The sequence below is a fragment of the Cydia fagiglandana genome, chromosome 6 (genome assembly GCF_963556715.1).
Source record: "Cydia fagiglandana chromosome 6, ilCydFagi1.1, whole genome shotgun sequence".
In the NCBI taxonomy this organism is placed as follows: domain Eukaryota; kingdom Metazoa; phylum Arthropoda; class Insecta; order Lepidoptera; family Tortricidae; genus Cydia; species Cydia fagiglandana.
Window position 1 is genome coordinate 5,844,319 of NC_085937.1, and position 17,038 is coordinate 5,861,356.

The following is a 17,038-nucleotide window of genomic DNA, read 5'->3' on the forward strand; positions in this document are numbered from 1 at the left end:
ATAATTAGCAAAGAGATTAAGTAATTTGACAAAGACATTAACTTTTACAACTTAGTACCTTTGTTAGTACTATTACCTATTGTGAAAGCCACGAGTAACCTCATCATATATTCAAATTAGACTACTATACTTACTCATACATGCGTCTAAAAACCAGCTGCTCATGTTTTCTACTAACATACGTTTACAATTAGAAAACAACTTGTCAAGTAAGTGAAGAAGCTTGATACGAGATAGGTATGCCGCAGTTTTACGATTTGACTAGAGATGCACCGGATATCGGTTTCGGTTACTATCCGGTATCCGGCCTATCCGTCCATTATTTTACTATCCGGCCGGATACCGGATAGTAACAATGTTTGATTTTGGAGTAAACAAATTGGATTTAAGAAACAGACACGGTCATAATCGTACTTGTTTATTATTTTAAAACAATTTAAACATTCCACTGACATGCACGCACACTCATTTCGAACCTAGAAATGTGTCCGCGCGAACGTTCACTAGGAAACAGGTCAAACCTGCAGAATGCGCACCTGAAAAATCGAAAGCTAGGTATAATTCCGCTGAGTGAATATTCGGGGGCCGGATACCGGATATTCGGCCGATGGTCAGGCCGAATATCCGCGCGGTATCCGGCCAAACAACTATCCGTTGCATCTCTAGATTTGACTATTCAAAGTCAACCGTCAGCGTTGCAATGAACGTTCATGATCATACCCTTGAACTGACAGGTTCCTGCAGTACCGAACCGACCGGTTTTCGACTTATTTTTGCTTTTCACCATGTACACAGTTAATGTGGAGAAGCTCAGTTCAATTGATTTTTCGTACTCGAATGATCCTATATCTCCAGAAGTAAAGTATTTTTTTTTTATTCGAGCGTACATGTAATGTTTCCTACAAATATGATACGGAAAGTAAATCAAAGCATCTAACTAGTCATGTTAATTTACTTTTTCTTACTTTTTAGATATCTACGCGTACTTATTGGTTTTGACAGCCATACTCAGTAGTCAGTAGGGCTTCGAAAATATAACATTACAGGACTGATTTCAGGTAAATCCCAGATTACTGTCATTCATTTCATGGACCTATTACTCGTATGTAAAAGGAAAAGATTATAACCAACTTGTAATGTATTATAACTATTATAAGTCTGTGTCTATGGATTTATAAACCTACCTATTATATATTTTCGTTCCTTACGACTAGGTCATATCAAAATATAATAGATATTATGTACCCAGTTGTCGCCTAAATACCGACGAGTATCTTAATCATAACAACGATTGATAATGCCGTGTTTAACTATAATTAATTATCGTACTTGTTACTGTCGCTTAAGTTAATTGAGTTATTTTGTTGTTTAACTGATAACGCAGCAGCGTTACTATTTTATAAAGATAGACTTTATTCGAATTCAAATACAAATATTTTATTAATTATATAAAGTCTTTTTGGGATAGTGGGTACATTCTGTAAATTGTGTCTTGTAAATTACGATTCAATTGCTCTTATGTCGAAACTCAAAACAAAATCTGACAAATACGTTTAGTAATTAGTAGTAAATATTATGTAACGCTACGTCTTACGTAGGCGAACAACGCGCGAACGCGGCGCGGCGCGGCGCGGCGAAAGCGGCCGCCGCCGCGCCGCGCCGCGCCGCGCCGCCTGACATTCGCGTGCAAATCGCGCCGCACCGCGTTCGCAACGAGATCGCTTACGAAGGACACTTCTATGGGCATCAAAGGATTGATTTCGCCGCGCCGCGCCGCGCCGCGTTCGCGCGTTGTTCGCCTACGTAAGACGTAGCGTAATACGTGCTACTAAAGTGTCCATAGCAATAACGTATATATGTAAGGTCATGACCTCATGTCTGTAGGTGATTTTCTTATCGTTAATGATGTTAAGAGTGTATTACTCTTTGTGTAATTTTTATACCTACTGAAAATTTTGTATACCCACATAATGGCATGATATGCACATAGGTGTCCAAATCTGTTAAAGTTAATATAACATGTAATCCAGTAAAAGTCACATTTAGGTAACTTTCTGATTTTTCTCTACATAAAAGTAAAGCTGCAATATTATTCGCACTGTCCTTAGACCATAGATAGAATAATACGGATACCCGAGTGATGAATTAGCCAATTTCAAAGACAAAATGTGCTGATACTGCTCAGCGTAGCCGAGCATTGCAATGGGATTCCAACTTGATCGTTCAGAGGTATAGCGCGTGTACGCTCTTAGTTTTATCGGCGACGTCGGTCGAATAAAAACCATACGCAGTAAACATAAAATATTTCTTATTTTTATGATCCACTCAGCCTTATGGTAAGCATGTATGGAGTGAAACATGGTGCCCCAGTTGGCTCTGTATCAACACAAACACAGATGTGCCTAACACGCAAGGCTGCCCTACTTACATTATTACAGGTTCAAAGGGCGCTCGGGAATAAATTTACTTATTTGGTCAGTTGAATAACGTATTAAAAAGACACTTTGTTGGCTAAGAACTTGTTGCTATGTCTGGCTGTCTGACTATATTATAACGAAGGTTTAAAAGGGCTGTAAAAGGGGTGATGTTTTTTAAATAAATACTCTTTATGGTAAAGTATCATTAGAAAATAAGTTTTAGCTTGGAGACACGCTAGAAGAGCAAAAATAGCAAAATGAACCATAAGTAGGAATTACTATTTACCTCAAAGCCATATACTCTGATTGTCCTTCTTTGTGCATGCCATACGACTAAATAAACTATTTAATGCAAGGGGAACGTAATGTAATCAGTAGAATAAAGTGAATAATAAATGTACATATGTGACGTTCCACGGAAAAAGGTACCTTATGGCGGCTGGCGCCTACGTCGCATAGCGCCGCAATAATATTGGATCGACGTTAATAATAGCGTAAGCGCCAACCGCCATAAGGTACCTTTACTCGTGGGACGTACACGTTACATATGTTAGCATAGCGTGTGCCAACTCTACTACAACTCTAACTTTGACTTAGATATAGGTTGATACTATCCTAACAACAACGCCAAATTTATTCAATACATTTAATTCAACATTCCTAAAGCATTGATCAATTACTTAGGTGAATAACGGCCGTAATGGTGAGATCGGGTTGGTCACAAAGGCCCGCGAGGATGACGAACTTGTCTACCAATTGAGACAATTATATCCTGCTCTTCATAACTGATTCTAGTAATTTTACTAGAGCATCTAATGACGAAATGAACTAAGTGTATTTTAGCGAATATCAGTTAGAAGTGTTAGAACCAAGCATGTGTGAATGAGTCAACACAATGCGAAGCGAATCTTCTATTTAAACAATGTACGGGCATAGGTAACTTATATTTGACCAAGCGTGCCAAGAACACTATGCATTGTTAAGGCAATAATTTACAGCAGTCCCTAGTAATCTTTGATTTATTCGACTTAAGATACGACGATAATACCTGGTCTATAGTACATTCACGCCACCCTTAACTTCCGTGATCATTTCGATTTTAAAACGAATTTATTTTGCAAACTGCCAGACCATAGACAATCTACTTTCTAAAACAAATTGATTCGACTTTCAACAAATTGCGCACGCGGCGCGATCCAGTGATGGCCTGACATTTCGGGGCATAAATATCACAAGCTCGTAATCTTCATTCACTTGCCATTGCAAAATTGTACTCTATTATTTTAATTTTAAAGTACATAATTTCTAAGGCAAAGTTAAAAGGTATTAGGAGTTTGCGAAAATCAAGCATAGAATTGTTGCGGCTAACTTGGCTACCTTGTCTAAGAAAACTGTGTAACATTTTGTTGTGTTCTGCCTATTATTGCCTTACCCGGAAAATATCAGAAAGGGAAGCTCAGTAGTCAGTAACACCAACAACAATGCAACTGACCAACAGCAATAATATTTACTGCGGTTGTTTTATGGAGGCCACACACTGCGTTCAAGATTTGCACGTGTGGCCTTTGCAAGCAACACAAGCGCTGAGTAACATGCGTTATTTTCTTATTCAGTTAGCCTAAACTATATATTCAAGGATTATTGTGTCACTAAGGCCAGTTAAACACTTGGCCGTGTTACACTAAATATTAATAATGCATCTTTTTCATACTAAAGAAAAACTAATCAAATGGAAATGTAAATCCTATAGGTATATGTAGGTAATAGCACAATTCTCGCTTCTTACTAGCAAAATCTTACTGAAAAATATCATCATATCAGCCAAAAATATTGACAATGGCCTCATCCAGGGAAATCCCCTTCCTAATCCGACAAGACCAGATCTTCAGTTCATTGTCGGCCTTCACATGCAACGGTATCCGGTATGTACTTTGCCATGGTGACCAGCCAGGGACTGTGAAGTCCAGAACCCGTTGTGATCAGTTTTATGGGCCCATTTTACCTGTTTCATGTGCTATTGGTTTTCCAATAAATAAATAATAAATAATCTTCTTCGCGTATGCCGGCGTTGCTACGGCTCATGGGAGCTTGGAATTCGCTTGGCAACTAATCCCGAGAATTGGCGTAGGCACTAGTTTTTACGAAAGCGACTGCTATCTGACCTTCCTACCCAAAGGGTAAACTAAGCCTTATTGGGATCAGTCCGGTTTCCTCACAATGTTATCCTTCACCGAAAAGCGACTAGTAAATATCAAATTATATTTCTTACATAAGTTCCGAAAACCTCATTGGTACAAGCTGAGGTTCGAACCCGCGACCTCCGGATTTAAAGTAGCACGCTCTTACCCAGGCACGCTCTTAGGCCACCACTGCCACCAGCGCTTCAGGTACCAAGTGTAGAATCTAAAAGTATAGAATCAGGTATTAAGTACCTATAGAATTCAAATCCAAACAATATTAAAAACGTTACATATTACTATAGACACCTAGTAATTTGAAATAGAACCAATTCGAGTATGAAGTTGAACTAATGAATGGCGTCCCTCGTGAATGAATCGTAGTGCTATGCTAGTGCGGCATAATTAGTGGCTACTACGTTGAAGGAACTCTATTTGAGCTCGCGGCATTCAATTTAATTACGGGGAATTGGAGTTCATTAAATAAATGCTACGTAGGGTCTTCTGAGACGCAATTATTAGTTTCACAGATATTTCCGGTTAGACTAAGCAAAACCTTACACTCAATATTATTTTAAGGATACATTCTTGGAAAACCTACATCAAAACTTATATACCTAACCACTCACATGCTTTTGGTAACTGTAGCTACCAGCTGTCACCCTTATTTTATTACAATAATAGAGGTCACTGAAAAATATCAAGCAAGTGAGTGGCTAATATGCACGAATTTGAAAAAATCAAGCGCAGTATAATTAGGTATATAATAATAATACCACAAACAAAAAACCTAGGGTCAAGATTCATTACAATAAGTAATCCGACCATTGTACCAATTTCCTAACTTATGAGTGATTATACCTTACACTCTGCCACACTTAGCATCTCAGCCGTATGTATATTTGAATTCTTGTTCAAATATATGCTTTAATCTTTGAGAACAAGGTATACAATTGAATGAGTTTTAATCACATAGAGTTGGTAGGTATTATGGTATTAACCTACACTAAACGTAGCAGTAGACTGATACCTATGGGTATTGAGCAAAATATTTTGAAACTTAGTTATGCAACTACATAGTAACATTTGCCTGGTCAAGCTAATGATCCCATTAGTTATGAATACCAAGCATAGAACCTAGGTAATCTTAAGAAGTGATCTACTATTACAATCTGAGTTACCTATAGATAGGTAGGTTATGTATGAAAAATCGCGAAAGCTGAGTACGTAGTTCAGTATGGAAACTAATACATAGTTGCTCAAAACTTGTATTAACTACGGCATTTACAATGACAGTTATTAGTTTTTCAATGATACCTATAGATTCCAAAGGAGAAAGTGAAGTAAGTAAATGTTATTACCTAGTTCCAAACACAGTATGAAATAACCATAAGTACCTAAGAAGGATCATTATTTTAAATATTCTACATACTGAAACGTGTATAACGAAACATTCCTCTTAGTGGCCTTCATAATTATTGATGGGTAATTTATAAATAGGTAGTGTAAAAACCCGAACTAAATAGAGATCAAAATAACAAACGCTTCAATTTATTGGGTATTAACAAGACAAAAATTACAATGTCAGTTTTTGTTTCCGCTCTAGCAGAAAATTCAATGAAATTTTGTCAGAAGCAATTGTTTTAAATGGCAAAAGTTAAACAATTGATTTGTTGTTAATCTAATCTCGGTATAAAGCTTCCCAGTTAAAACGAAACGAAATGCCGGAACGTCGCCAACACACATGTCACCAACTAAAAAACAAATGACAATCACTACAATCAGCTCCTAAATGCACAGCACATTTTTTTCAGCAGACTTTGGGAATTGAACCAATTAAGAGTGGCGTGATGCGATGTGCGTGACACGGGGCATGATTGAGATGGATGGTTGTGTTGTGTTGTGTCAACGATCCCGAAACGTGTGGATGTGGATTGATGCAAGCGGACGGTGACACGGTATTGGGTAACTCGGTAACTGGTGTTTCGGTAGCTGCCATGTAGCTGCATGCAATACGCACGCGTGTGCTTGTTTACCTATGAGGTGGTGATGTAGCAAAAACAGCTGTTAGAATGGCTATTTTTGATTAGATGGCTATGTACCTACTAATATACATTTTTGTACATGTAATTTAATAGTGGCGTGATTAATTTACTATGCCTTCTGCTTTGAATGCACTGTAGGTAAATAAAAGACACACAAAAGCAAGTTTTGGGACATACTTTGTCCAGCAATACGAGTATTTGACATGATATGATGTTATGTAGGTAGATAGGTGGATGGACGGATAAGCAAATATCACTTTGACTGACTCTGTACTAAGAGGATTTTTGAAGTAATTCCAAGCTAGGTAAATTAATCTCGTCTGCCAACAAACCGCTTTGTGGTTTGGCAGAAGATTGTATGTATTTAGATGTAAGTAAGCTTGAGAATAAACGCTTTATTTTTTTTAATGCAATCTGTCCAAACGTTACAATTAAACACTGTAAAGGTATAATAAATGAACCCGGAAATCAATATATAATCCTCCTATTGTTTTACTGATACGAGTATGTAGTCACCGTAAATATATCAATCACTAATCTAGATACCGTATGATCCTTCTTTATATCAGTCCAGAAGGATTTTATATGTCATCATTAATCTAAATATCTGACTCACTGTTCATTATGACATTTACCTACCTACTTATTTCTTTTTTTGTATTTTTTTTATGTCGTGCATCGTTTACGTCGTTGTTTCGTATCATTGACCTTCCCAAGTAGCACAGATTTGCTGTATAGCAGCCGCATAATGAAGTAAGAATACGCTTGAAGCTGGAATAAAAAAGCTGCATAAGAGCTGTATAAGCGTCTTTTCAGCTTTTATTACTCTTAAATGGGCACAAATTAGGCAGCCTTAAGTTCACATAGCTACTTAAGAGCGCTGTAGCAGCAATTTAACGGAATTATAAGTGGCAACAGGAGTTATAAGAGGTGTATATTGACTGGGTAAGAGACCACCAGTTACCCTTTATTCAGCTAATATGTCACATGTGCACCCTAATACCGGGAAAGATTGACGTTGGGCTGAATAAAAGATAATTAATAACATACTTTTACACCTCTGCCTTAAAAAGCAGCTATTATTTAGTATAGTGACACTGACGATGAACGCAGAGGTGAACATATTTATATTGAAGTAAAAACGTTAAGCGCAACGACGCCATAAGTCATTTTGTTAAAGTGTTTAGTTGAATGTTAGTACATGATCTTTTATATATTTACGCGAGAAAGATGTTTGGGAATGCAAGTTTATTGACATTATATATATACATTATCTAAGAAAATTTCAGTGCGCCACGAAAATAATCAGTATTTATTTAATTTAATGATATAAATAAAAGCTATGTGTAAAAACTATTTCAGTGGTTTGGGCAGAATTATGAGATAAAAAGTTAATAATACGTTATAGGAAGTACTAAACTAATGATTTAGGTTAAGAACTCATGCACAAAACCTTTTTGTTACCCTTAAAAGTTGGAAAAGTAATTTCAATTTTGTAGGTTATCTACAATAAAATGGCGATCAATGTTAAAAAGCAACGTGAACCATTAAAATTCTAATATGCAGCATAAGACTGTTATATATCTGATAAAGATACGTAAGTGAACCACTATAAAGTCCAAGTCGTTATTTCGATACACTAGTGAACCTCTAAACAGTTATAAGGCATCTTGTGAACGTTTAAACAGCCTCTATGCAGACAGTCTCAATGGTAGTATAATAGGCTGCTTAGCGGTAAACATGTTCAGCGCTAAGCCGTATTATGCGCCACATGTGTTCGATTATACTTCTATTGGTTTCATAATAGTTCACTCGTTCTCCCTTATAATAAGTCAGTGAAATAAAAGCTGCTTAGCAGTAAACATGTTCAGCTATAAGCTGTATTATGCGCCACGTATGTTCCATTATACGTCTATTGGCTTCATAATAGTTCACTCGTACTCCCTTAAAAGTCAGCGTAATAAAAGCTGCTTAGCGGTAAACATGTTATGCGACAAGCTGTATTATGTGCCACATGTGTTCCATTATACGTCTATTAGCTTCATAATAGTTCACTTGTGCTCCCTTAATAAGTCAACGTAATAAAAGTCCACAATTACCTCCTTATACAGCACATGGCGTAATTTTATCCACTAAACAGACCTTATAACGGTTAAAGCATTTGATAACCCTAAAAGCTGTATAAAGTCGTAGCAAATATACCTTTATATCACTCTTTGCGTATTAATGGTAGTTTTCAGAGCCGTAATGCAGCGTTTAATCAGCCCTAAGCTATATAAATATCACTGAGATCTATTATACAGCTGTAGGACCACGAGTGTGCTCTTATAAGAGTCTTAATACGCACAGAGCGTTAAATAGAACTAAAAGTGAGTAGTTATAGAGCTATCTGTGCTACTTGGGTTTGGTCGTACCGCTAGCGTCACAAGATATGCGCGCGCACCTATCCGTAAATCAGTTCCAACAGAATTCACAAGAGCTGGCGCCGAATATTCAATTCAATTCAATTCAATTCTTTATTGATAAAAATATAATTTTACATGTCAGGTACATATATGCTTAATGCTAAGTCTTATAATTAATTATTAGATTTATTTACATAGTTGGGACAGGCAAGGCTGAGCCAGCGAACTAGTAGTTGTTACTTTTTGATAATGTAGCATTAGGACTTCTACTACTCAAGATGCAGGTGCAGATTGTTCTTAAATACCTATCTGTAATTTAAAATCATCTGAAATAATCAAATGCCAACATCATAACATTCCTAACTTCGATTTGGATAATCATTAATCGTACTTCTTCCTTACGATGGTCCAAATTTAACCAACACTAATTTACGTAATCATAATCATAATCATTTATTCGATGCAATCCATGGTGTTTAGGTAGCTACAATGGCAAAGTAAAGTGCTCTTAATACTCGTTCAGTCACCTTTACACAGCAAAGGCCGCAAAAATATCTGACGATCTTATTTGTAGATAGGAGAGTGTCACATATTTTTGTGGCCTTCGAAGAGTAACATACTAGTTCCCGTGACTGTACTTAAATATATATACTACAAGTTACATATTGACGCGGTTATCACTACTGATCACACGTGCTGATCCGCATCCAATGTGAAGACTGCCTTAATATTTTATACACAGAGAGAAATACTGACAAAAACAATGAAAACCTATTACTCGTATTGCTAAAATTGCCCTTAATCTAGAGCCTCAGCTGATTGAATTGCGTAACTCATTGTTCACGACAATAACACGTGGCTGTATGGTTGATGGCCATACACAGAGAGATTCAGGTCGTGTGCAGTCAGCCGTCAGACGCGATCAGCCGTGGCGCGCACCTGTTCTGTCACCCGCCCTACACCGCCATGCCGCCATATTGAAAATTATTCATTAATTACATAATTAATATTTTGCAGCTGCCGGCCAATCTCCAAAGCCATATGTAGCATAAGTGCATCTGCATTTACACTGCAAGTTGGAGCAATTTCCTTTATCCAATTTATATTAAAATTTCTGACCGGTTAGTTAATTTGATACAGACAATAGGTTTACTTACACTGAGCTAATTATAGATAAACTGCAACGTCATTGACCTTCGGGAAAGTTTAAAGATAATCTGCATAATAAAGATCGAGCGATTTCATTATACTCATAGCGACAGCATACCCATAATTTTGCACACATACCAGCATCTTGATTGATTGCTTTAGCGCGAGACGAATCACTTTCTCCGAACCTCGAGTTTTACTTTTTTCATCATGTTACATTAGTAAGATAACATTCGCTAATTTCTTGCTATCGGCGAGTAATCGAAAGAAATGAGATTGTGGATTGGGTTCCGTTGGCGGCGTAATTGCAATGCGGTGCGGTGTTTGTTCGCCGCTCAGTCCGTGTTGCGCCGCCGTAGAGGGTACGCCGCAGCCCGCCGTCAGTCAGACATGGCAAAAAAAGCCAAGTAAAAAGTTAACCTTGCTTCGCGTGTGTCCCATGGAAGATGAGCGAGGAACAGGAGCAACCGGACTCGTTCAACTCCTGGGAGCTGAATGGACTCAACTCCTTGGACCTGTGGGACTACACGGTGGAGCTGGAGTGTCTGCAGGGGACCGAAGGTTAGTTGCGCAAGGCTGTGTGAGAGGCATTTACTGGCCGTTGCGCTCACGAAACGCCTCCAATTGCACCATGAAATTGTTCCACAGCGTTGGATATTATGGCTGATTCTTTCAACGGTGAATAAATTAGGGGCTTATCTCGTGGTCGATTCTAGAGAATTGCTTGAATTTGTATCTATTGTTCGTTTCAGTAAGACGACCCACTACCTATTCCGTAGTTGATAGTGACTTTGGCTGTACCGGAAGTATTTTCCCACACAACAAACGTTACTTTTGGATGAGATTGATCTATGCTAGATTGTCCCCAATCAAAATTATTAGATTGGCTTGGCTGAGGGCACTGTGATTACAATCGTCCTTACCTTAATGTGTTAAACAACCATATCATAATACTTCATATGGTAATTGAAATTTTCCACTTTGGTTTTACAGTGCAATAGACAGTCTTGTCACTTTTACCAGCAAAACGAGGTCTCTTCCATTGGTTTAATTGCATCTGTTAGGTTTAATTGAACATCCCGTATGGCCCTGTGCCGGGGCGTTAAGCATTTAAGTGGCCTTATCTATGTATTCAGATGTACATATGTAAGTAGTATATCTGAATACATAGTATAAGTACGTAAGTATGTACTTAAAAGTAGCTATTATCATAATAAGCACCTATCTGTTTCAATTCTTTTGTGAGTTACCTACTCTCCCTCGCTCTCTTGCCATTCGTTATATTATTGGTACATTCATATAATGATGTGGTTAGTACGCTAAAAGATACCTCCATTAGGTACCATTTATTTATTGCATTTTTGTGGTGAAACTAGCCAGTCTTTATGAAGACCTTGTTCTATATTCTATGCAAAATATAACCGAGGTTTTTTAGTTTGTATTTAAACCTACGATTACCACTGCGGTGCCGGTGATCTACTTATTGTCTTTGATTAAGGGTTGGTTGCACCAAACTGTTCGTATCGTTAAAGAGTTCGCTAAATTTTTATGTATGGAAAGTTTCATAGTAAAGCGCCGGGGCGCGCCGGCTGACGTTGATCAGTCTGTCAAATGTGGTTGGTGCAACTCGCCTTAAATTATATGTATAAAATCAGTTATCGCTAATCAGTAGATAAGATAATCACAAAGCAATTTATCAATAAGGTACAAATCTATAGGTATATATGCTATTTGGTAAGTATATATTAAGTAGGTATATGTTATTTGGTAAGTCGTTGCACTCCTTTATCATTTTTTACGTTGACGGCATTGTATTTTTAAGTAGGTAGCCTAGGTAGGTAATCATTTATTTTCAGTAGGTATGTCTTCACTAATTTGCATACAAACGAATAAATAGGTATGTTCTCCGTTTTACAAAAACGTAACATTATCGTATAGTCATCGTTGCAATGCTTACAATAGTTAGTATCCAACTCAAACTCCACAAAAATATGGAAGAAAGGAAATTATACTTATAGACATACCTATATAGATCGTCGATAGGTCGTCGTGATAAACCTACTCGTTTGATCATTACATACTAAATTGCTCTAAATAGTCTAAATACCTAAATAATTAGTGTTGTTATTAGTGATAACTTTGTTTTATGTATATAGGTACATGTTATATATGTCTAGTTATAAGTCACTGTAACTTAATTAAATTATTTCTATTTGTACACCCTACTCAGGGTCCATGTGACACCAAAAGAAATATTTAATTCCTACCCAAAAATGTACCATGGAAGCAAGAAATAGATGAATACTGAATAATAAAGCTGTTTTAGGTAAATATTATAACACAAATAACTATTAAACACGCTGAAATGACAGTGTGATTACGTACAATTACATGCTAGCTCCATTATTATGGCTTCCGTATATCGAACGAGTTATTTTAAACGCTCAAAAAATAATCTGTTGTATACAAATCGAAGTTTTTCCGCAATGAATCTAAATAAGTAGCTATTTGTATGGAATTTAATAATTTCTTTGTTTCACGGCACAGTTACGTGCATAAGGGCGCGACTGCAATTTAGTCATGGTTAAGGATTACTATTGCACTACTGGACGTTTTAAGACTTTTCAAACTAGCTGTTTAATTAGACTACTAATTAATCAATTAAAATATTCGTAAAACATAGGCATTTGACCTACTTTTGTGTAGTCGGGGTTTTAATTATAGGTACTGGTATTCATCAATTCATCATCACGGTAGCATTTCTTAATTACGTAGTTTCACTAATGATAATAACAAAACTAATACTTAAGTAAGTACTTATTTATTGAGGCCTGCTCTATTTGTTAACGAACATAATGACAGTTAAATAATATTAATTAACTTGATAATGATAACTCAATAAGCTTATTAATAGGTATGTTCTGTTTCTAGGCGCAATCGTTAGCGTTTCGTTGGTTTTACTATTTGGGTCAAAAACATTCTGTGTTCGCGTCTTTCCTGTAGACATACACAAGACTTAAGGGCTATAAAGGTTAATTTTCTTATTTAACCCTTATCCACGTGAAAAGGTCCTCCTTTTATTCAGAGAACTGTGATAAAATCATTATACTTACATGCCCACAAGCTGTTAACTATTGCCCACAGGAGAGAAAAATGTACATGTCTACAGGAAAGACGCGAACACAGAATGTTTTTGACCCATTTACTAATGTTACTTGCAAGAAATTAAATATTTGAAGTAGGAAGAATAATATTAACCAGTAAAATAATATTATCAGTGTTAAGAAATGCGACTCTCCATACCAATACAATATACAATGTATAAGTATAGTTCTATATCATACAATTAAGGTACAATTACACCGGCAGCGCATCCGAATCATTAGATCAGCTTCGGCTGAGAAGCTAGAAAGTTATCATACAACCTCTATATTATAGGTGATAGCAATAGAAACTGCGGCATTGTATTGTAAGCCACAACAAAGATCCGTATTTGAAAGTTACTTCACAGATTTAAGCACAAACCATGATAGGAATTATTTTATGTTCGATCCCACAATTTTGAGTTTATGAAAGTTAAGTTATATTATTATGGCGTACACTCGCTTAAATGGTACAATAAACTACCAGACAAAAATATTCTACAACTTCCTAGAACGCTGACCTGGGTTTAGGATATCGTTTGTGTTGCCCGTACGTACCTAATTTCTATCAAAGTTGTTAGTTTTTCTACAAATTGGCCAAAGGTAACGCTTCTACTTAGTTGAATAAACAATTATAAAAAACTGGTCAAGTGCGAGTTCGGACTCGCGTTTCAAGGGTTCCGTACATCACACAATTTTCAACAAATTTTTTTTGTACATGAAACGTGACGTGAGTGAAACGTCTTGAAAAACCCGAATGGGTCAATCAAAAACCAGATGTAACATGAAGTTTTCTGGCGTGGTGGCTTATATCTCTGCAACTATGCAAAGTAGCTTAGATAGGAAGATTAAATGCCGAACAGTTAGGTAGTACAAGTGTCCAAATGCGAAGACTGAAGGTGAAGACCGAGCTCCGCCTAGGGCTGATAGCTCGGAGCGTCCGACGGGTCTCGCTATCTACAACTTCCGCAAGTGTTAAAACATCGAACATTAAAAAATCGAAGGCCGAAGAGAGATAATACCTACAGGTTGGTCAAAAAATAAGTGCATTCCCGTAGCCGGGGAGGTTTTCGGATTATACTGAGCTTTACAACTTTTACTATGGGACCAACCCCGAAATCGCGAAAAAAAATGTATCCTCCCATTAAAAACGGATCAGCCAAAATGTATGAAACAGCCAAATCTTTCCTCGCAATTTCGGGGTTACACTTTAGTTAATTTTTTGGCCACTCTGTATAGTGCTTTTTAAAACACGTAGGTAACAATAGTAACCTAATCAATCAGTACTACACTTGTACCAATGCGGCTGTGTGCCAGATACAGCCTATAGTCACACCAATAAAAGTCTGCAGCGGATTTGATAGCCCACGCAGTGTAAGTGTTATTAATACGTCATAATTTCATAGAAGTTTGACGTTTAATATGACACTTGCACTGCGTGGGCTATCAAAATCGCTGCAGACTTTTTACGGTCTAACTAGTTTACAAAGTGTGTGTACTAAATTAGCTTCAAGCGTGAGTCGGAATGGCACGCCTCTTCGGGACGCTTCGAGCCTTCGGCCTTATGCGGATATCGGCCTAGGGCCTTCGCAATAACTGTCGACATCACTTTTCACTTAAACCATTGCAGCTGTGTCCCTAAAAAACCTAAACCGCATTTTTGTTCTTAAATCCGACTCACGCTTGACTGTAGATTTCTAATGGGTTTTCCTGTCATCTTTAGGTAAAGGACTATTTTGTGTATTTTTTTCAGAATTTTAGGCCCTGTAGTTTCGGAGATAGAGGGGGGGGAATGGTCATTTTTTGTCTATTTTCTTGAATAACTTCTAAACTTTTTATCTCAAATTAATAAAAAAAATATATTTGAGATTCTCACAATGAGCTCTTTCGTTTGATATGTAACACGATATAGTTTGCAAAACTTTGTTTTTAAATTTTATCTTTTACCCCTCAAAAGTAGCCCTTATGTTTAAAATTCATTTGTTGACGTTACATATTCGTCTTTGGGTCACAGACTTACATATGTGTACCAAATTTCAACTTAATTGGTCCAGTAGTTTCGGAGCAAATTGGCTGTGACAGACGGACGGACAGACAGACGCACGAGTGATCCTATAAGGGTTCCGTTTTTTCCTTTTGAGGTACGGAACCCTAAAAAATATATAGAATACGGAGCTTCATACTTAATTTATTGTAGATATATTTAAAACAAATTAAGCAAATAGGTAGGCATAATGCGTAAATTCAGTAAATGAAAAAATACATAATTATGCTATAACCTAATTTACAGAATTTACTATTGTGCTGTGTAAGTTAATTTGTGTAAGGAATTTATAATTCTTTATCTCCAAAGAATCCATAGTTAAATAAATTAAATAAAATCGAAAATCGTTGTAGGTATTACGTAATAATATGTACAATTGTACCTAATACATACCTATAAACGCATTTCCCTACGTTTGAAATCGTAGGTAGTAAATCAGCAAGTTTAAGGAAATGTTTCTTATCTGATTGCGTTGGTGCATATGCATAGCTAATATTCGTAATAAAACTGCATATTGATGGATTCGTCATGCATAACACACGTTTGTTTGGTAGACAGGCCGACAGACGTACAGGTAATAACTATGCGTTTAAATTTTTTGTGTCTGTTGTATAATTAAAGTTTTTAAAAGTGACATCCCATTTCCAACTGCAGCTGCAATATATACTGTTCATTTTACTATGGAAATTGACAATGACAGCGACGCGTTTCCATAGTAAAATGAACAGTATTGCAGCTGCAGTAGGAAATGGAATGTCACTCTAATTATTAGTAGCTTGATAAAATACGCTTATTCAAGCATTTTGGTTTAAAGTAAACATTAATGGAGTTTTCCATAGATAAACTGACAGGAAATTCACCTTTGTCACGTTGTACTTATTTATTTAAGTTCAAGTCAAATTGTACTTAAGTAAACTGCTTGAGCAGAGATAATTAAATGTAAATTCTAACACTATGTTACTGGTTCAAGATCACACTTTTTTTTTTATTAATACGCCTAACTCTTCTGCTATTACTATTACGTACTTACTGAAAGCAGATATAACAATGGGTAGTTCGATCCAGGCATCAAAATTAATTACACGTAAAGAATGTTCTTTAAAAATAATGAGAATTTACTGTACATGCACATATTGCCGCTAGTTTACAAATGTTAATTAGGCATAGCTTGCTGTCGTAAAATGCAAATTGCTGATTTTTGGAGCGCAAAATATTTCCTTATACAAACTTACCTAACATCCATTCATAAATCTGTATTATGTACCTAACATTGCCTGCCTATATAGATAGATACTCGTAGGTCCTGTATAGCAAAGGGCCTACCACCAACGTCGAAAAATCGAAAGGCCTTCGTGTGATAACTGATTGATAGGCCCTCTGGTTACTCCCGATTAGGTTATAAAATAGCGTTGTTTCAATACTTTTGTCGAATAAACCTTTTCATTGACCCCGATTTAATAGAAACATAAATCGGTATTTAATGTTTTGTTCTCCACCTGCAAGGTTACAATAAAATAAGAGCCTTTCACGTGCGTTATTATCTGTATGCACGCTCCGTTACGCGGTCAATTGCGGTAGTGGTTAGGAAGGGAAGAAGTTAACCAGCAATGAATGCATTATGAAATGACGTAGCCGGTCATTGCACGTGACGTTGTGAG

At 36.7% G+C, this 17,038-nt stretch overlaps 1 protein-coding gene across 3 annotated transcripts in view; it reads left to right on the forward strand.

Moving 5' to 3' along the window:
* LOC134665042 (cerebellar degeneration-related protein 2-like) overlaps positions 1–17,038 on the forward strand; it is a 119,540-nt gene that overhangs the window by 93,404 nt on the left and 9,098 nt on the right. Inside the window, exon 1 of one of the 3 annotated variants that reach the window (XM_063521824.1) lies at positions 10,532–10,754. The exons of the other annotated variants lie outside the window; for them this stretch is intronic. Within the exon in view, the coding sequence (XP_063377894.1) occupies positions 10,640–10,754 (115 nt within the window). The 5' untranslated portion in view covers positions 10,532–10,639. Of the gene's footprint in view, positions 1–10,531; positions 10,755–17,038 lie in introns of those variants that run through there. 3 annotated transcript variants of the gene reach the window in all.